This window comes from Heterocephalus glaber, unplaced genomic scaffold (genome assembly GCF_053883595.1).
Source record: "Heterocephalus glaber isolate CG9 unplaced genomic scaffold, H.glaber_assembly_v1.0 deba00001571, whole genome shotgun sequence".
NCBI lineage: Eukaryota > Metazoa > Chordata > Mammalia > Rodentia > Bathyergidae > Heterocephalus > Heterocephalus glaber.
The window spans coordinates 2390861-2413745 of NW_028258356.1; the positions used below are offsets into that span (position 1 = coordinate 2390861).

At 35.1% G+C, this 22885-nt stretch overlaps 1 protein-coding gene across 3 annotated transcripts in view; it reads right to left on the bottom strand.

Moving 5' to 3' along the window:
• The window catches only part of Ptprr (protein tyrosine phosphatase receptor type R), a 281279-nt gene that overhangs the window by 119355 nt on the left and 139039 nt on the right, over positions 1-22885 (bottom strand). For 2 of the 3 annotated variants that reach the window (XM_087192424.1, XM_004845043.3), the window contains one exon: positions 5821-5934. In XM_087192424.1, coding sequence (XP_087048550.1) covers positions 5821-5934 — 114 coding nt within the window. Of the gene's footprint in view, positions 1-5820; positions 5935-22160; positions 22337-22885 lie in introns of those variants that run through there. The other variant, XM_004845044.4, reaches the window with a different exon arrangement.

The following is a 22885-nucleotide window of genomic DNA, read 5'->3' on the forward strand; positions in this document are numbered from 1 at the left end:
AGAAACCCAACAGAAGAACAAAATTCTACAAGCAGTTAGAGAAAAGAAACAAATCACATACAAAGGAAAGCCCATCAGAATCACAGCAGACTTCTCAACACAAACCCTCAAGGCAAGAAGAGCTTGGAGTGATATATTTCAAGCCCTAAAGGAAAACAGCCTCCAACCCAGATTGATGACCTTGCAAAACTATCTTTCAAAATTGATGGAGAAATAAGATAATTTCATGACAAAGAGCACCTTGGGAACTTCATGAATACCAAGCCAGCACTCCAAAAATTTTTAGACAATATTCTAGGAAAAGACAAAGAGGATCACAATCCCAGGAAGCCTGGCAGAATTAATTCATCGGGAATGACAAGAAATTAAATGCAAAGGGGGAGAATCCAACAAAAAGAAAAATCATGGCAATGATGAGTCAATACATATCTGTTATAACCATCAATGTTAATGGTCTCAATTCACCAATCAAAAGAAATAGACAGGCAGAATGGGTCAAGAAGCAAGATCTGGCTGGGGATTTAGCTCAGTGGTTCTGCCACCTGCTTCGCAAGTGCAAGGACCCGAGTTTGATCCCTGATAACTTCCCCTCCCAAAAAAGAAGCAAGATCCAACGATATGCTGGATACAAGAAACACACTTAATTCAAAAAGAAACTTATAGACTGAAAGTTAAAGGGTGGAAAACAATACTGTGACATGTGACAGGAACCTGAAAAAAAGCAGGACTAGCTATCCTCTTTGCAGATCAAGTGGATTTCAAACCAACACTGATTAAGATAGACAAAGAAGGGCATTACATCCTTGTAAAGCAAACAATCCAAGTGGAAAAGATGACAATCATAAACACATATGCACCAAAGACTAATGCGGTCAACTATATATAACAAATACTAATGGACATGAAAAATCAAATAAGCACTAATACAATAGTAATGGGGAACCTCAATACCCCACTGTCACAAATAGATAGATCAACTAGACAAAAAATAAGCAAGAAAATACTAGAACTCAATAAAACTCTTAAAAAAATGAATTTAACAGATGTTTGCAGTGTTCCACCCCACAAAATCAGAATACACATTCTTTTCAGCTGCACACTGGTGGTTCTCCAAAATAGACCACATATTCACTCATAGAACATGTTTAAGTAAGTGCAAAGGAATTGAAGTTATCCCCTGTATATTATCAGACCATAGTGTGATGAAATTGTAAATCAATAGCAAAAGAAATGACAAGAATTTCATAAACACATGGAAACTGAACAACACACTTCTGAAAAACCAATGGGTCACAGGGGAAATTAAAGAAATCAGATGGTTCCTACAATTAAATGACAATGACAATGACAATACAACATATTGGAATCTATGGGACACAATGAAAGCAGTCTTATGAGGGAAAATCATAGCAGTGAATACTTATATTAGGAAAACAGAGTGAGCCCAATTAAAACAGCCTGATGCTGAACCTCAAGCTTCTAGAAAAAGAAGAGCAGGACAACCCCAAAGCTCATACAAGGGAGGAAATTATAAAGATTAGAGCAGAAATCAATGCAATGGAGACTAAGAGAAAGATACAAAAAACCAATGAAGCCAAGAGTTGGTTCTTCGAAAGAATCAACAAAATTGACAAACCTTTAGCCAACCTTGTCAGAAAAAGGAAAGAAAAGACCCAAATCCATGCAATTAGGAATGAAAAGGATGAAATTACAATGGACCCAGCAGAAATCCAGAGGATCATCAGTACCTACTTTGAGAACCTATACACCAATAAAATGGAAAACACAGAAGAAATGGACAGATACCTAGATAATGTACGAATTATCAAAGTTGAACAAAGAAGACTTAAAAATTCTAACAACCCAATATCAATGAATGAAATTGAAAATGTAATTAAAAACTTAGCAACTAAGTTGTATGGTCCTCATGGATTCACTGCCAAATTCTACAAGACATTTAGAGAGGAACTACTGCCACTACTGTTTAAACTCTTCAGTGAAATTGAAAGGGAAGCAGTACTCCTGAATTCTTTCCTGGAAGCAAGCATCACTTTGATCTCCAAAGCAGGGAAAGACCCAACTAAAAACTATAGGCCAATCTCACTAATGGACATAGATGCAAAAATCCTTAATAAGATACTGGCAAATAGAATGCAAAAGATCATCAAGAAGATCATACACCCTGACCAAGTGGGATTCATCCCAGGGATCCAGAGATGGGTCAACATATGCAAATTAATAGATGTAATACACTATATCAATAGAGTCAAGGAGGAAAATCATGTAATCATCTCAATAGATGCAGAAAAAGCATTCAACAAAATCCAGCAAACATTTATGATAAAACCCTACAAAAAATTGGAATAGATGGTCTCTAACTCAATCTGATAAAAGCCATCTATGAAAAACCAACAGCCAGTATCATACTAAATGGTCAAAAACTGAAATCCTTCATGCTAAAATCAGGAACAAGACAAAGATATTCGTTATCACCACTGCTGTTTAATATAGTTTTGGAAACATTAGCCATAGCAATTAGACAAGAGAAAGAAATAAAAGGAATAAAGATAGGAAATGAAGAAGTCAAATTGTCATTATTTCCAGATGACATGATATTCTACATAGAAGAACCCAAGAACTCCACCAAAAGTCTTCTAGACTTAATAACCAAATTCAGTAGAGTAGCTGGATACAAGGTCAACACACAAAAATCAATAGCTTTCCTCTACACCAATGACAGACTCACTGAGAGAGAAATAGGGCAAACGATTCCTTTCACAACAGCATCCAAAAACCTGAAATACCTAGGAATCAACTTAACAAAAGAAATCAAAGACCTCTTCTCTGAAAGCTATAGCACTCTGAAAAGAGAGATTGGAAATGATATCAGAAAATGGAAAAACATCCCTTGTTCCTGGGTAGGAAGAATCAACATAGTGAAAATGGCCATACTTCCAAAAGTGCTATATAGATTCAATGCAATTCCAATTGAATTCCCAGCAGCATACTTCATGGACCTTGAGAAAACAATCCAAAAATTCATTTGGATCAAGAAGAGCCCTAGAATGGCAAAAGCAATTCTAGGCAATAGAGACATGGCAGGGGATATCACAATCCCCACTTGAAACTATACTACAAAACTACTGTGATAGAAACAGTATGGTACTGGCAAAGAAACAAATCTGAGGACCAGTGGAACAGATTAAAAGATGCAGAAATAACTCTAGACACACTCAACCCCCTCATCTTTGACAAAGGAGCCAAACACCCTCACTGGAGGAAAGATAGCCTCTTTAATAAACGGTGCTGGAAAAATTGAGTTTCCACTTGTCAAAGATTAAAACTAGACCTATATCTCTCACCATGCACTAAATTAAAATTGAAATGGATTAAAAATCTAAATATTAAAACAGAAACTCTGAACTGGCTGGAACAGAGGTTAGGTAGAACTCTTGAAGACATTGGTGTAGGAAAAGATTTTATGAACAAAACCTCAGTTGCCCATCAACTAGGATAAACAATTAACAAATGGGATCTCTTCTTATTAAAAAGCTTCTGCACAGCAAGTGAAACCAGCAACAGTGAGAAGAGACTACCCACAATGTAGGAAAAAATTTTCTCCTGCTGTTCCTCAGACAAAAATTTACTATCTAGAATCTAAAAGAACTTAAAAAAATCAGACCTCCCAAATTTAAAGACCCAGTCCAAAAATGGGCATCTGAAAAGAACAGATATTTCTCAGACAAGGAAGTAGAAATAGCAAATAAATACATGAAAAAATGTTCAACATCACTGGACATTTGAGAGATGCAAATGAAAACAACATTGGATTCTACCTCACCCCAGAAAAGAATGGCTGCTATCATGAAATAAACCAATAACAAATGCTGGAGGGGCTGTGGGGAAAGAGGAATACTGCTCCACTGCTGATGGGAGTGTTGACTGCTACAATCACTGTGGAAATCAGTATGGAGATACCTCAAAGAACTAGCACTGGAAGTCCCATTTGACCCAGCTATTCCTCTGCTGGGTATCTTCCCCAAAGAATTAAAAGAATCATATCACAGTGATATATGGGCTCCCATGTTCATAGCAGCATAATGTGTAATAGCTGAAACTTGGAAACAGCCCAAATGCCCATCAACTGGACACTGGATAAAGAAAATGTGGTTTTTAAAAATAAATTCGAGTACTATTAAGCCATAAACAATGATAAATTAGAGACATTTATAGTTAAATGGTTGCACATTGAGGTGATACTCAAGTGAAATAAATAGGATGCACATGTGTAAATACCAAATAGTTTCTCTAGTGTGAGAAACTGAAAGTGTAAATAAGGACTAAAAGGTATAATAGATAATGTGAAATAGGAAGAAAAGGGGCAAAGGTGATTGGGAATTGGGAGGGGTAGGGGAAAGGAAAGAAGGGAATGCAATTAATATGAGCAAATGAAAACATGGAAACAAAGTCTTTGTAAATAGGGAGGGATGGAGGGGTTGAAGGGAGGGCAGGGGAAGGGGAAAAATAAGAACCAAGAGAGATTATGTAAAAGTTCCAATTTCCAATGATGAATGTCATTATACTGTATATGTAAGATGTACCAATAAAATTTTTTTAAAAAGTTAAAATCAATTCAAAAACAATACAAAAGTTCCCAAGTTCCTTTTCACCTGAATCTTAGGTAAGTAATTTCTTACAAAGAAAATATCATCTGATTTGCATTTACATTTTCCCCCTTTTATGCACATCCACTTTCAGGTGCAGATTGGAACATGTGCTTGGACACTGTTATGTTTTGTGTCTAGATGTCCCTCCAAAACCTCATGTGGTCATAGGCTTTTTCAGAGGTGGCTTGATCTAGAGTGTGTGACATGGAGTTGATTAATGATGCAATTCTAGGCTCAAGGGTGCTAGGATGAAGAATGTAGTGCTACCAACCCTAAATAGTCTGAATAAGAAAAAAGGGGCAGAAAGATTCTGTTAAGTCCCTTGTTGTTTTTGCTACCATGTGGGAACCATAAATTCTTTTTCCTATGCAATGGCCCTCTGCCATGTGCCACTCTGCCTTTCAGCCAGCTGATTATGAACTGAAACCTCTATAAACTGTGAGGTAAATAAGCCCTTTCCCCTTTAACTTTGGATGATGGGTATTTTGTCTCAGCAACAAAAGAAAAGTAACTAATGCAAACACTAAGAAAAGGAGGTAGAGAAAGTTTGTAGGGCCCTGTACAAAAGGTCCCTTGGGCTTTCCTCCAATGCCTATCCAAGTTTTGTCTTGGCCTTTCTGGACCATCCATTCATGCATTCCATTTGGGCTGCTGTCTGTAAAGGTAGATTACTCAAACTCCTCTGTTTTGTGCATTCAGCGTCCATCATTGCGCTCCTGTACTTGAGGTTTTAAAATGACTCTGAAAACAATGCCTTACCTAATACAGAAGTTCTACTTTCATCAGGAATACTTTAGAAATAGGAACAGGTTGGTAAGGCAAATATTTTGAGCCCCTTCATTCATACTTAGCAGGGCAGCCAGTCTTGAACTATGACAGAGTGGGCAAACTTTTTCTGTAATAGACCAGATGGTAAATACCATAGGCTTCAAGGGGCAAACAATCTGTTGCAACCATTCAATTCTGCCACCATAAACATGAAAGCAGAAATGGACAATATGTGAATGAATGGTTGTGGGTTGTTACATTAAAACTTTATTTGCAAAAACAGATCGTAGGCCAGATTTGACTTATGAATGATAAAACTATAATATGAGCCCTTCAATGACAAACATGACTTAAATTCTGGGAATGCGAAATGTAGGCATCTTACAATCAGGCGATTTATGTGCACTTGCTGAGGTAAGATTCCTAAAGCTGCAGCCACTCCTTGGCGGAATATCCGAAGCAAGGTTATGTTCAGTTTGTTTACATCCATCTGCAGGGTCTGGAAAATAGAGATTAAAAGAAATAATGAATGAGGCCTGGGGATGTAGCTCAGCAGCGTAACACCTGGCTGGCAAGTGTGAGGTCCTGAGTTCAATCCCCAGTACCAAAAAACCAAACAAAAACAAAAACAAAACAAAAAAAATGAATGGTTGTTAGTTAGTCTTTGGTTTAGGATAGTCAGTTCTTGACTAATAACCAGCCATAATAATTTCTGTGACTTTATTGAATTTTGCTTTATCAAATTTTGATGGAAAGAATATCATAGGAACAGTGTATGTAAAATTTTAAATGGGGCTAGTTAAAGATGGTGCATTATGTAATGATGTAGTCTGCCTACTTATTTAAAAACACAAATAATGGTCAATAAATAAATAATTTCATTAAAATGCTCCTTGATTTATTTTGCTTTCATTTGGGTCTAGATAACAGAATAGAGTCCATGGCCCAGTGTATTATAGTTACACAAGCCAAAGGATGCATTTAATTTGTGTTCAGATGCAGTCACGGAGAGAAAGGTGCTGTGTAAGTTCCAGAAACTGCACCTTCGCAGTTTTTCTGTATAGTGATCTGCTGCTGGTGGAAAACAAACAAATGACATACAGTAATGTACTTTCAAACTCTGATAAAGAAGTCAGTGGTACTGATGAGCCAGTTTAATTAAACAATTTTAAGAGATATTCGGAAGATGGTAGAGTGGTGAGCAGAAGGGAGAGGGCCTTTCCCAGGTTTGGTGTCCAGGTACTGAAATTGCATAAACAATTCTTATTTAATCCTTGTGTAAATACTAAGTTTTCAGGTTTGCTTTGGGAAAATATCAAAACATTTAAAAATTCCTAAAATATAAACCAAATTTTAATATCAGATAGATACTTGCAAGGTAATGAAACCAAATCTTTGTGCATTTCTTAATCCATACTTAACTCATGGATTTGTTCAAAGTAGATTATCAATAACTGTTGGATGGCTGTAATGTTGTCTCTACTCTGAAGTGAGGCACACTTTTAAGTATACACATTTCTCTGATAAAGAGGTTGGTTTACATGTACTCGACTATAAAGTAAGAACTCTTAAATTGGGCATTTTCTCAGCTTGTTTTAAAAGGAGAATGATACTGCTTTGAGAATTTATAGTCTTCATGGGCAATAATATAACCTGGATACATAGGGTTGATATAAAATAAGTGACTGGAAACCAAACCAAATGTTCAATATGACAGGAATCAGAAGCAGTTTGGAAAGGCAGAATAGGTGTAATGGTTCACAGTTAAGGTGGTGAGTCCTGCTAAATTTCCTTGCCGCATTTCCATTCTAAAGTCTGTGTGCTTGCATAAGTACAGGAATCTGAGGCCTTTTCATGTTAGGGATCTGGAAATGGACTCCTAGCAAAAATACTGAGACCAAGAAAAGTGCATTACCATTGAAAAACTCTACCTAACAGCTCAAAGACAGGCAACCCCTGGCTTCTGGAAGTAGGCTGAACAGTTATATTAACATCCTCAGTAACACTTTTTCTTAAATATTTATTTATTTTACTTAGTGTAAAGCAATAGAAATTTGTTGTTTCAGAACTCTAGAGGGTAAATGTTAGAATACAGGTGTCAGCAGGACCATGTTTCCATATAAATCTCTAGGGTGAATTTTCACCTGCTTCTGGCTTCTATTTGGCAGCAGTTCTTGATACTGTTGGCTTGCCCATGTATGACTCCAATCTATGCTCCTGTCGTCACATGGCCTTCTGCTCCCTATTTGTCTATACCTTATCTTCTTCTCTGAATGTTTGTGTTCAAATTTCCCTTTTCTGTATGGTCACCGTCAGGTTGAATAAGAACCTCACCCTATTCCAGTATGAACTCAATATACTATCACCAAACCTATTTTCAAACAAGGTCACATTTCTCAGGTATTGGGGAATGAGAACTGCAACAAGTGAACTTTGAGGGAACAAAGTTCAACCCAAAATAAAGAGAAAGTCAGAATCTTGAGAAAGTAATTGCAAATTAAGAGCCAGATAATTGACTAAAAACAACAGTATTGTACATATTTTCCTTCAGGTTCTGAGTCAAAACAAATTGTCAGTCAAGCAGAGTCCCCGATTGGAGAGCTGCTAGGGAGACCAGATAGGTCGATTATAGATGCATAAGTCTATTTGGGAGATGGGAAGGTTGTGGCACTTACCATGGGTAAAGGAAGTGGCAAAGTCTGAGTAAGCCAAAAGGAAAGGCAGATGAATCCAGGCACAATTTATAAGGGAACTTCTGTTCCTGATTCATTTGCCCATATGCCACAGCAATTAATTTTGGATGCTGGTAAGTGATTTCTGTCTCGATAGCATGCAACCCTCTTCTTTTTTTTTTTGTTTTGGTACCGGGGATCGAACTTGGGTCCTTGCGCTTGCGCAGCAGGTGGCGAAAACACTGAGCTAAATCCCCGGCCCTGCAACCCTCTTCTTCCAGAGAGTAAATCTTGTTTTTTTATTAGAAAAATCATCAAATAAATTATATAATTCACAAGTGTTTGTCTATTATTATCTGCACTTTTCTATAGCCTAAAATGTTTTTGATATATAAGAGTATAATTTAATACAGAAAATAAAACTTGAACTAAACCTTGAAAAACCAGTAGGATTTTGAAATGCAGCAAAAAGGAAAAATTGCATTCTAATTTTAAGCACAATTTATGTATATACCTGGCAAACCCAGGAGATTAGAAAAACTCAGCCCATTGATAGCTTCCTTTCTTCCAGTGGCTTACTTTGTGCTTTTCTAGTCTGCCTAAGCTGCCATTAGACAGGGACACTGTATTGAAGACTGTCAACTTCCTTTTCTCTGCAAGACCAAAGATGTTTTCCTACATTGGTTTCCCTAAGCTAAAGCCTTGGCAATGAGCCACTGACTTCTAGCTTACTAACAGTGTTTATCAGGCAGGATAAGCAGGCAGGCACTACCCTAGTCCCTGGGGGCAACATTTGGAGCCTACAGTCGATGTTGGGAACTGAGAGTTAAGAGGGTTGGGAATAAACTTGAGAACTCAATTCCCAGAGCCACGATTAACTGAGGTTTGTAACTGTGGAAACAGTATTAAAGTCTCAGATTGAAATGGTAAATGGGAAGTGAAATAGAAACTCAAGATTAAAATTCACTCAAAAAAGCAACTTTGCGAAAATGTAAAAGCTATGCATTTGAAACAGAAATTCAGACTGCCCAACTAAGTGAAGAAGTGTGTTGAAGTAATTAGTGAAATAGAAATCATCTGGCTCATTGCGTCAAAACATTCAAATAATTTGCCTCAGGTTTCTGCTTACCTGGATCGATTCCATAGTACACACATGAATGTCTATTTCCATATATAAAAGTGATAATATAATATAATGTAATATAATATACATGACAACGATGACAGAATGCAAATTTCCCAGGCAATCATATGTTCACAGCTTTGAAGTTACAACACCGCAGTGTGAGATATATTTTAGTCTGAATTAAAAAACCACTTGATCACTTCTATCATTTAAGTACAAATGATTTAAGATTTTAATTTCAGAGAGATCAAAATGTTCTTTCCAAATGCAGTTTCTGCACCACTTTATAGTAGTAAATAATGCAAATAGAATTGCTATATGATATAGTTTGGATCCCCTAATGCACTATGTGTTAGTGACTTGGTCTCCTGCTTCCTCCCTCTCAGTGGCACTATGGGAGACAGTAGAACCTTTAAGAGGTAGGATCTAGTGGGAGGGAGTTATGTCATCAGGGTTTTTCCCTTGAAGGAGATATTGGGACCCTGGCCCAATATCTTTGCCTCCTGGCTATGATGAGGTGAGTGGTTTCCTTCACTACATGCTCTTGCTATGATATGATGCCTGATCACTAGCCTTAAAACAATAGGCCAACCTACCACGGACTGAAATCATAAAGCTGTGAGCAAGATAGAATTTTTGTGTTTATCTGCTGTATTTGTTATGGTATCAGAAAGTTGACTAACACAATATTCAAATACAGTTCAGTATTCTTATTGATACTGTAAATATATAAACATACAAAAATGAAATTTAAAATTCAAGCATCTTACACTAAATTTATTGAGCTCTTGCCTTATTAAAGGATTTTTGAGTCAATTCTCAACTATTGTACCCTCTCACACAGGAAATAGTACTTTGTAACAAGACTTTCTTTGGTCAACAGACTCTCCACTAAACAATTAAAGCCTCTGGACATTAGATATAAATTAGGCAGATAAGACTGATTAAAATGAAGCACTTTGATTTCAGGAGTAAAATTGTGTTTGAACTCTATGTGATTGGCTTGGCCATTTATTTATTTATTTTTTATTTATTTATTTATTTATTTTGGTACTGGGGATCAAACTCAGGACCTTGTGCTTGCAAGGCAAGAGCCAGAACCACTGAGGTAAATGCCCCACTGGCCATTTATTTTTAAAGGATGGTTGAATTATTTTTGCCTGAGAAGGAAGTACTTAGTCACCTCTTGGTGTTATGAGGCAGTATGGCCTATCCTTTGGTCATACTCAGTAAGAGAACATAACCATATCCAACGGCCCAGTGAAGGAAGGAGGCCAAATGGCCATCTCGGGCATGAGGAGATGTCTTCACATCCCCTGAGACAAGTGTTGCTTGATTACCAACAGCCACAAAAGGAAACCGTTTTCTTAAGCACCAAAGCCTGTCAGGAAGAATCTGCTCACTTCCTTCTAACACTAATGTGTTCCTCACTGCTACCCAAAACCTCTAACTCCATTGTTGTTCAAGCAGCCTTCCTCTTTTGGTTTAGGGGTTGGATTGGCTAATGAGTTCCAGGAATAGAAGCAAAAGTTTCTGTTTATATCTTTGAACTAATAGAAAACCCTGACATGTCAGAGACATGTCACATTGTCACCCATTCCCTTATAACTCTGCATTTGTCCTCTGCTCTTACTTATAAACTAAGAAATTTCATTTTTAAATTTCATGTTCCTACCTATTTTAGAGTCTTAGATCTCCTTCTCTCTACCTGCATTTTTCACTTACACTTCAACTTCACTATTAAACTGAGTTTACTTTACTCTCTCCCCCCATCTACAGCCACATTTTTTTCCATATTTTATGTAACATAGTTTAGGTATCATATTAGGGAGTCACCTTAACTCTTTCTTCCTTATTTTCCAACTCTACCACCATCACATACAATTAATAATCAAGTACTGTCTATTCTATCAACTCAAAATCTCTTGAATGTTGAACCCATTTTTTCTTCTCTTCTCATTTCAAATGCTGTGTCTTGGCTATCTGGATGATTTCAGTATAGTTCTAATGGGTTGTCAGTTTTCCATGCTATCTTAGACACTTTTCCATCCTTGAAACTTAACACCTGATACTTTTGACTTAAAGGAGGACAGGTTTGGGTTTTGGCTCATGGTTACAGTCTCTGGTCGAAATTGAATGTTGGAAGGGGCTGACTTGAGAAAACCTGCTCATGTCGTGGTGACCAGGAAGCAGAGAATGAAGCAAGGAGTGTAGGGAAGGGGATCTGTGCTTCTAGGTCATGCTCCCTCTGCACCATCTCTTCTGACCAGACCCCACCTCCCAACACCACACTCAGTGACTGAACTCATTAGTAGATGAATCCACTGAGGAGTATAGTGCCTCCATGATCCAATCACCTTTCACAAGCACCACTTCTGAGCACATGAGATTTTCAGGGGACATTCTAGATGCAAACTGTAACATATGGTTTTTAATTCATTCTTCATATGGACACCATAGTAATCTGTGCAAAATCTGTGCCAGTCAAGTCACTGTTGTACTCAAAATACTTTGAGGAAATCTCATTTTATAACAAATAGTCTTAACTCTATGGTTCACAGAAATTGCTCTCTCCTTCCAGTCTCACCTTCCATACCTCTGGATTACATAGATTATATTCCAGCCACACCTGCCATTTACTAAACTTTCCATTTTTTTTTCCTTGTTGTGTCAGGGTGTACGTCAGTTACTAGCTAGGTGCTCTTCCTTGTCCTTGGGTACTGAGTTCAAAGACCATTCTGTTTTGTCTTCCTTGGACTATCTTCTCCTCTCCTTTGCTTGTACCTTTCAGTTCTCCAGTAGTACTGTGTTGGATTTTAGTTTTTTTGTTTATATTTTTATAATAAAATTCCTTATTACAAAGAGTTAAGGTACAAAAGGATATATGGTAAATATGTTTATCTCTCTAAAACCTTTATTCCAATCCCCAGAAATAACATTGCTATTTCCTATGCAGAGATTACACAAAAATGAAATGTATATATTATATATCATATGTATTATTATTATTAAATACAAGTAGGATCAAGCTGTACATATTGTTTCACAACTTACTTTTTTCATTTATTAATATATCTGGGATATATATATCAAGTATAGATCTTCCTAATTTCTTGTTTTTAACAGGTTATTTATCCCAGTCATTTGTATTACTTTAACCTATCTAGATGTGTTTTATTATATAATGCTTTTTCTTTGTTTTTATATTAGTTTCTTACTTTTTCTATGTATTCTACTATGTTTTGCTTTAGTTGTTACATTTTTTTACAGTGTCTATATTTACAATGTTGGTATGAAGTATGGTCAAAATATATAGTGAATGTTTCAATTAAAAATAATTTATTAAAATTAAAGATAATATGGTCACTAATCTCCCTCAAAATACTTGTCCTTCCCTTCCTTTGAACACACTTATCCTATCAATTTTGCCACTTTGTGAAGCAGTTCTGTAAGTTTTCTTTACCGAACGTCCCTCTATGGTGTGATCAAAAATGCAATGAATGCTGCTGACTGTCATTCAATAGAAAGGCAGGCTTGTAAAATTATGGTGTTTCCTCTCTCACCTTATTCCCTGGATCTGGCATTGTGCAACTTCTGGTGCTTCCCCAAATCAAAATGACCATGAAAAGTAAATGTTTTGAATAAATTCAGGACATCAAAGCAGTCACAATAATGCAACTAAAGACATTCACGAAACAGGACTTCCAGAACTGCTTCAGAAAGTGTTAAGAAGGATGGGATAAGCTCGAAGTGAGGGGGAATATTGTCAGGAAGATTAATAGCAATGTGCCCTTTTAAATTTTTTATAATATAAACATTTACTATAGTTTTTAAAAATCACACCTCATATAGTTAAAACTTTTTCTCTTGATTTATGAAATTTAGAAAGAATGTACTAACTTGTGATGAAAAAATGAGAAAATACGTATCTCTTTCCATCAATTCTTATGATCACATCCAAGTTTTGTAACTTTATGTTCATATTTTTATGTTTTGGGATACTTATAATATATTCTGTATAATGAATAGTACTCACAATTCTCAATAATAAATATAAGTGAAAGTGAAGTGCCATTTTTTCAGTCTCAGGCAGCTAAGGCTCAGTGGGCCTTTTCTTCTCTCTCCTCTCTCTTTCTACCAGCAGGATGGGTCCAGAATGATCATAAAACCACACTGAAAATGGTAAAGCTACATAGAACGGATGATTCTGAGCTCTCAAATCAATGCATCAAATAGAGGCCCCATCCAACGATAGTTGTTACACAGTGACATGAGTTAAAAGTTAACTTTTATTATTTTAAGCCACTAAGATTTGAGGTTACTTTTCCCTTATTTACAGTGATGGCAGTTGACCCTCAGTGTTCCTGGATGATTGGTTCCAAGGCCCTCCTAGGCTACAAAATTCCTTATATAAAATGGGGCAGTACATTTGCATATGGCCTGTGTACATCCTCCTAAATACTTTAAATCACTTTTAGGTTGCTTACTCTCTGATATAGTGTAAATGCTATGTTAATAGTTGTTACAGCTATTGATAAGGAAATAATGTCAAGGAAAGAGTCTGTGCATGTTCAATATAAATACATATTTTTCAAATATTTTTCATTCAGTTGTTCAATGATTGAATTGGAACCTGCTGGTATGGTAGGTCAAATGTACTCTGTAATTATAATTTCTGTAGCTCTATACTGCTAGTTCTGTATTCAAATGGATTCAATGTTCAGTCAGTCCTCTCTCCCTTTTAGAAATACGTCATCATTCCTGAATTCTTTCTTTAGATGTACCTCTTATTTAGCTGGATTTCATTATTTACTACTTCCAAGTAAGGTTCATGAGCACTCTATTTCCTGAGGCACTATATGTTTGAGATTGTATTTATGGTGATTTTAACAATAAATAACAGGTTGGCTGGATATTAAATTCTTGATTCAATCTCTATTTTTACTTTTTGCCTTTGAACTCTGCTGCTATTATTCCAATGTCTCTTGGCACTGAAAGTTGCTATGAAAAATACCCTGGCCTGAGGCAAGTCTGTCTTGTAGATAACTTGCTTTTTCTGACTATAATCTCATAGGAATATCTACCTTTCAAGTTAAATTTCAACATAATTTCCTTGATTTGATAGTTCCTGCAATGTGGTACTTTATGGATTCTAAATTCTACATCAGAAATGCTTTCTCTTATTATACATTTGGATGATTTTTGTTCCAAATATTTCGGTCTTGTCTTCATCAACACCAATTATGCAATTAAGTGTTCTTTGTGTTTTTCATTAACCATAGTATCTTATGTAGTTTTTTTCTCTAGCCACTTATATGTCCTCTTTCAGTTAAAATTTTCTCAGGCCTGCTCTCTGTGTCCTTCTGTGTTTTGAGTATCAATTCTACTTCTTTGGTTTCTAATGTGGTTTCAATTCCTCTAATATGATTATCTTATTATCTTGATTTATGTTCTGAGTTCTGCCACCTTACTCTTTATGACTGCCCTAAACAGGTGAACTACTCAATTAAATATAATCTCAAGCCCTAGACTTTAGACAAGAATGAACTCTTGTTTTAAACAGGAAGTGATACAAAAATTTGCTTAAAATTTATTGTTTTCTGTATCTGCTTTTAAATAAATTTTTTTCAGACTTCAGCTCCCCCTTTCTCTTAAACTCCTCCAATGACTTTCTATCTTATTTAGAGTTAAATTCAATTATGTGGGTTCATTTTACCTGCCTCCTGTTAGCTCTGAACCTCATGTTATACCTCTCTCACCCTTTGGCCATGTGGTCCTTTTTCCAGTTCCTCAACAGCTGTGCTCATTTTAACCATATGCCCTGGACAGTCACCTGCCTATTGCTTGGATAGCTGTTCAACCTTAGGAAAATAGTGCTACTCCTGGCCTTTTAGCTCTTATTTTAAATGCCACCTCCTACAAGAAGCCTTCCTAGCCTGGTTACTCCTTGTCATAATCACCCTGACTTATTTTCTTTTCTAGCATCCATCAGTACTTGATAGTTTCTTGTTCACTTATGTTTTTATTTTCCATTTCTCTTGTAGTAAAATATGGGTTCTGTTGGTGTGAGACTTCATCAGTCTGGTTCTCTGCTATCTCTATCAGAAACAGTGCCTGACATGCAGTAGGTGTTTAATAAATCTTTGTGAAATGAAAGAATACATAAATCATCATGGTCAAGATTGTGCTGTTACTAAGTGAAAGAGACTGAGTAATGTGTTAGACTTCCAAAAGTTTACAAGAATCAAGGCTCTGCTCTTGATTCAGTTAAGTGGTTCATCTGTAATCACTTAAAGATACATGGAGTTGATTTGATGTAATTTGTATTTAATTTTTAAAAAAATTAATCTTATTGGTATATTTCAGATATACATAATGACAACATTCATCATAGGGGATTTGTACCTGTACGTGATATATCTTGATTCCTCTTTTTTTTCTCATTTCCTTCCCCTCCCTTCGAACCCTCCTCACCTTATTTACAAAAGCTTTGTTTCCATTTTTTCCTTCTATTATTTTTTCCACCCACTCCTTGTTTCTCTTCCCTATATTTGACTTATAATTACTATATCTCTGATACTTTGACTAGTGTACACTGAAAAAGTGAAAAAAAGTCAGATGTTAATCTTATCAACTCTTTGGACCCCACTTCTTATAGGCAAAAAAAATGTAAGTTTTTTGAATTATGTTCATTATGGGTTGTAAATTAAACTCACACTTAACCAAAGTTAATGTCTATTTCTTGTAACTAATTAGAGAATTTAAAAATTTATCTTTCTAATTACAAAAATTAAATATAGTTGATAAATTTAGAAACTACATTGAATTAGAAAAAGGAAATAAATGCCATTTGTAAATTGTTCATCCCATCTCCTTGTGATAAAGCTGTTGTTTTGATTGTTAGAGATATAGATTATATCATATAATATACATAGTCATATAAGAATATATTATGTAAAATCATATATCATGCAAATGTGTATCAATTTTAGTGTGATGCTATAACTATCAAATTTTTATAGCTTTCTTCTTCCTATGATTTTAGGAGGAAATACTCCCAGTCCTTATGTTTTATTTTGTTTGGTAGCAACTCCAATATAGTAACATTCATGGTTTCCTCCCCTTCTTAGCTTCCCCAGGGGAGGGGAAGTGACCTGTGTAATTCTTGGATTTGGAATAAGATACTGGGGCATGTGTGGCTCTGTGCTTCGATTTTGGAGTCTGCCTGCCTTTAAGGTAATATAATCTGGCCGACTCTTTGCTAGTGGTAAAGTAAGTTGTAAACTGCATTTCTGCTATGATTGACCTGTGTTGCTTCTGACTTGTAGGAAAATCTGCCTAAGAAGAAGATACCATAATGAAAGAATATCATTGACATACTCCTAAAGTCACATTCTCCAGCAGCTTTCCAGGAAGAAAACTGGAATTTTGATCTCCACAGGCCTGTTTCCTCTGTCTTTCTCAGGCAAAGAGGAGAGGGATGCTATCTTTTGGTCCATTCAAACACAACACAGAATGCCATAAACTCAGACACTACTGCTTCCCTAAGAAAAGGCTCTATAATTTTTCTTCCTCATTTAGTTTCGGCACAGGTAGCTCCTAAGGTAGATTGGTCAGAAAGAAATCAAGGTATGTGTAGTATTATAGAAGTCAGGAGAAGGGAGTTTTCAAAAGAGGTTTGTCATTGCAGTGAAGTGCATTGGTTAAAAAAGTGTGAACAACAAGAAGCTACTGGATTTGTACATGAAGAAGGAACTGGTGGCCTGCAAGTAGTGATTCTCAAAATGTGGTTTAGGATCCATTGGGGTCCCTAGTGAGTGCTCCCTGGAACTCAGGTGAAATTGCAAGTTTGTTGTGTAGCAGTGAAGTACATTATGCACAATTGCAGATGTCTGGTGAAGGGTCATTTAATGAGTTTTAAAGAGTTAGAACAATTGATATTAATAAACTAAAATTAGTGTGTTATTAATATATATTAATACTTCTAAAAGGTGACAAGAACAAAGTGAGGTATAATGAAGAAATAGGCAGAATGCCAAGACTAGTTTTTGCTCAGAACAAAATGATTACAAAAATAGGGTGGTGAACACAAAGAGGATTTTTTTCCAGATCATAAACACTTTGAACTTTATATAACAGCAAAACTGTCTCAGATAACTTAATCTTTCTTCTTAATATCCCAACACTAGTGATGAAACTACCCTTTTTTAATACATTATACAAAAAATACTACATGGTTTTAGTAAGAACAATATTTTGAGACATTTTAAAAACAAGTGCAATACCAACTTAATATATTTCTCATTATTCTATGTAGATATGGGTTATGAAATCAATTAATCAGCTAATTAATTAAAACAATCATGAATGAGATAAAAGAATGTTCATAGTAAGTGCTGAAAGATATCTGCATTTCTCGTTCAGAAAGGGTGAGACCTGTAGACAAGGTCAATATTCAAGAGCTTCTTGAATTTTGTGCTCATATATTTAAAAGTTTTTGCCTATTCTGTTTTTAATTGCTAGGGAGACAGGATAACTTAACAAAAATATGTTTGGATGTTTGGAAGTTGAAGGTAGGTGAGAAAATAATAAATAAGAAACTACTATCCTGTGAAATAATAGATAAGAACATGGGTTAGTAAGACACAGTTGGCTTCAAACTTGGGATGTATGGTCTGATTATTAGCTCTCCAAACTTCAGTTTCTCCATCTGTAAAATGAGGATGACAACTGCATTCTTTGTAACAAGAATAATTTGTATAGTTGTGAGAGCTACATAAACTATTAGATATAAAACAGCTAAAATGGACCAAAAAAGTGCTCAACAAACTTTTCTTCTTTGCTTAAAGATATGTATTAACTACATACTGATTATGAAAACAATTAATTTAGGACCTGCTTTTCTGGATATTCAGAACAAGTAAAAACGGAATAGCAACTTTGTTATTAAATGTAAGTTTTCCAGTTATTTACTGGAATAGTCCATATCAAGACACTAAGAAGTAGTCTGAGTGGATTTGCACTAATTTTTATATCTATTAAAGAGCTTTAGCCAAAAGTCAGTCAAGAAATCTAGGCCATGGGGAAAAGCAATGATCAAAACAATTTAGTTTTGTTAAAGTTATACACTCTGTTTTTAAAGAAAATATATATTTAATTTTGGGGGTCAGAATGGCATGCTTCAAGGAAGTTTTTAGAGTTCAGAATCTCTGCTTTTCTCAGTCTCCATCCTGTCCATTCAGACCAAGACTTCTGTGAACATTCAATCCAAATTCCAAAGTATACAGATGTTTTTTATAGATGTTGAATTAAATTTATACCACTTTTTTTTGTTCCCTACCACTATGCATTAAATATAAATAATGAAATAGAGCCACATTTTTATTTAGGTTAGAATTCCATAATTATTCATTTGAAAAAACCTTTATAACCTAGATTTTTTGTTCATTTCATTTATCTCTCTTCTCTATTTTTAATATTATCTCTTAATTAGTGTCCTCTTTCAGATCCCTTAATAGCATTCTTATGAAAAAACCTCCTTTCCTTCAAAGACTCCTAAAATTTGGCAATTAAAAGCACTTTCATATACAATGTTCTGAAAACTTCAAGCCTCTACATTTGGAGTAAGACTCCTTGCTTCCAATAGGTATTTTTTTTAAATCATGAAATAGTGAAAGTCTTGACTCTTCTAAGTACAAATTCACTGGAGGGGATAAACTTCCATAAATTATAAAATAATACTCTATATAACCTTTATGATTCTATCATTCTTACACTTTGTGATTTTGTATTCATTTTTACTTGCAAAAATATTTTAATAAAAGTTACCCACACATAGATAGATGAAACAGCAGAAAATAGAGATTTAATACAAAGTTCTCTGGAGACAGGAGAAAAATCATGATTTAACGATGACTAGATATCCTGGGTACAATGAACAAATATAATAGCAAGTTACTTGTTTTTAACAGAGTTTTCAAGTCTTGTTATTGTATGTTGGCATCAACAGAAATTTCTACCTTCATCTCTGATTATATTTCCTATTTTGCACTGGATGTTATTTTTTTCTGTTATTCTTATTCCTGTGTTCTCTTTCAGTTTCGCCTAAATTGCTGCTCTCCTCACTTCTTTCACTCTTTCTTATGCTGCAAGCAGAAATAAATAGTTGCTAAAACGAGTTAAAAATGGCTGGAACTATAGCCAGGCAGAAAGCCTGAATGGACAAAAGACTAAAGTTCAGGCAAATGCTTGAAAAAAACAGGTCAAGTTCAAGTTTCTACATTCTGTCCCATCAATATGAAAAAACTCTAATCATCATGACCACTCCAACCATAGAGCTTCTCTGAAAGGACAGAAAAGACTTCTCACTGTTTTATCTGATAGGAATTGAGGTCTAACTTCTAAATGGCATTTAGGTCTGGTTGGAAATAGATCTCTATGGGCAAAATCGTAATCCTTCAATCCCCCAAGCACTTTGCTAAAGTTATATTGTCCCAAGCCATCAAATATGAGCACACTATGGTAAGAATGAAGAAATTAATGATCTCTGCTGGCCACTGGTGCTTTATTCCAGAAATGAGTAAAAGAGGGAGATGGCTACATTTTGTTTTTGTGTGCTTATATTCAGTCAACAAGAATATATTATTTCAAGACTTGCAGATGGTCACATGCAAACTTCTGAACTAGGAAAGGTGGGAGGAGACCACACAAGCTCTGAAACATCAGTCTAATCACAGGGTAGTTTGAAGTCTAACCCTGCATGGAAGGTTGTTATAAATTTACTTTTATTTTGATTTCCTCCATGAAGTTTATGTTTCGCATCAATGACTAAAATAGAATTCTGTTTTCACTCTTCTGGTGAACTACACAACTCTCCAAAAAACACAGCAAAATGAAGTGAGCTTTATTGGCATGTGTTTTTGAGATGCAAATAAAAATGCTATGATTTGATATCCTTTCATCTTTTATTCCTGGTAATCTTGATTTTTCTGTCACAGTGGGAATCAACACTGTTCTGCATAACTAAAAGTGAATAAAGACAGTGTGGAATAAGTTTTATAGTCAGTGTTTTTGTAATCTTTTCATCTGCAGAAGGATATGGAAAAATAATAATAAGCATATAATTTTCCACATTGTGTTATTTCAGTTATTAGCACCTCAAGCACAATCTCATTTCTAGAAAAGTGAGATTTTGAATGATGTTGTCTGTAGAAAGACTTCAATGCTCAGCATGACTGTGCCATTTTCATCCTGTTATTACTTCTCAGTCCTCACAGTAAGGCTTTTATTTCCTTGTAGCATGACTGGGGCCAAGGTATTTATTAAGATTGCTCTATCTCTGATCTAATTATTAAATTGACTGACAGAAGTACATGTATTGATCAGAAAAACAAAGGAGTCTATATATAGCTTATTCTTCCTCATTACAGCCAAATATAGAAATAATTTTATACAACATAACCAGCATCAATTATCAAGTGAGCAATTCACGGAAGCAATTTAGAAAAAAATTTAAGACCGTGGAAGCTTCAGGAGAAGATACTTTGGTATACAAAATAAAGAAGCCACATATTCTGCAAAGCTTTAATTTCTATTAAGTGAGAGATTTAAACAGGTGAGTCCTGTGTGTATTAAAAGCATATATGCACTAGACATGAAAAGAAAATCACTAAAACTTTTCTCTTCTTAGTATAAAATCTTGCTGCTAAATTCTAAATCTTGCTTTGAAATTTCTGCGGTCTTTATTTGACATTATTTGCCCATGTCTTAGACTAGAGATGTAATCAAAAGGAAAAAAAAAAAACCTGGCAGCCCTATATTTTGTAGGAAATAGAGGCTGACTTCTTGAATAAAATGATTTATTTGGGCCATCTTGATGACTGTTTTCTGTAATATTGAATCAGATAGGAAGTTAATGCAATTTTATTGTTAAGATGGATGGAAACAATAGATGCAATACTTTTGACATTGTTATTCATCATCAAGGACGACAAATAAAATCAGGATCATCTCTAACTTTATACCAATACCAGAACACTGTATTTTTTTAAACATTCAAACTGTATTTTCATTTTTCATCTCTATATGCTCAGAACTTTGTGTAATGCTAACAACACAGTGGGAATTTAATACATACTTTTTGAAACAATATTTAATGAACTAAGTATTTTGTGAAGTTTTTCACTTGAGGATGTCAGGTGATTTCAGATTAACTAATGAACTGATGTATATATCTTTAAATGAGAACCATAATTTTTATGAGAACATCTAAGATAAATAAGGAGGTCTTGGTTTATTGGAGAAAAACAACAAAGCTGCTATCCCTTACTGGGGATTAGGCCAGGGATGTCATATCACAAACTTTTATTTGCCAATCCCCCCACATCTGATTATAATAGAAGATACTGACTTGTCTTAGTGAGGTCTGCATGAGAAGGCTAAATCCCCCAGATGCCATTATTTAAAAACATCTGGATTTCATGAATTAGCTAACTGTAACCTTATCTTCCTTTTATTTTTCAGTTATCATAAATGCGGTCATCTTTTCTCCAAGTCAGTGTAAGACTATACTGAACAAAAAGGAGAAAATATCTGCTCTAGTAAATATCTTTTATAAAACTTTTGGAGTTTGTTCAAGTGGATGCAACATTTAATTCCATTCTGTTTTGGATGGTTATGAATTTTACAAGAAACTCCTTTGATTGCGAATCTTTACTCTTAAGATATATTGAATAATTATGTACTATTTCTTTTAATTTCAGATTTTGAAGCTAAAGCTATTTCCCTAGGTATCCCAAATGTTCTGCCGAGTCACTTAAATACATGCACATGAACAGATACAGACATAAATTGCAATATTTATCCTTGTAAGCTCACAACAACATGAAGACGACACCGACTAACTTTACTTATCAAGGTTTCTCTTACCTGTTTGGAAATTGCCTATATGGTGTGTTGCATTCGACTTCCATTTGTAATCTTCTTACTGTTATTTCCTCACCTTAGCAAGCCAGATGAATCATAAAGCTTCCTAAGCTTGTGAGGGGAGGGGAAGCCTCATGTAGTCACCTGGAGGTAAGTGCCTGATACTATTTCTAGAGACATCGCTGATCCCAGATCCTCTGTAGCAGGCTGTGCTTTCCCAAGAGACAGCCCAGGTGCTTGCTGTTTCGACAGTTTACTAGCAATAAAGTTCATGGGTTTCTAATGGTAATTAGATGAAAGCCCTATGGGCTGTGGATATGTTGTGTGAGAATTTTTTTCTTGGTTTTAAAAGAAAATTATGTATCCTCAGGCTATTTTCATAATATATACAAAGTTCTTTTAAAAGTTCCAATATGTCTACCAAAAATTTCCTACTGGATACTAGGGGTTTTACAGATATTTCATTTTAACCCTTACCATTCCTTAGCAAGCAGAGATTATTATTTATCTTTTTATTGGTAGAGATATTAAAATGGTTTATGTGAAGCCTAAATAATGAATATGGGATTCAAATTCTGGTTGGGATGGTTCCAAACTGATTATTTTTTCCTTACTGCATCATATACACACCATTATGATTTAAGACAAAAGGATTTTGGATAAATGACTGTTGTAAATATTATTAGTAGAGAAATATTTGGTATGAAAGAATAGAATGAAACAAAGAA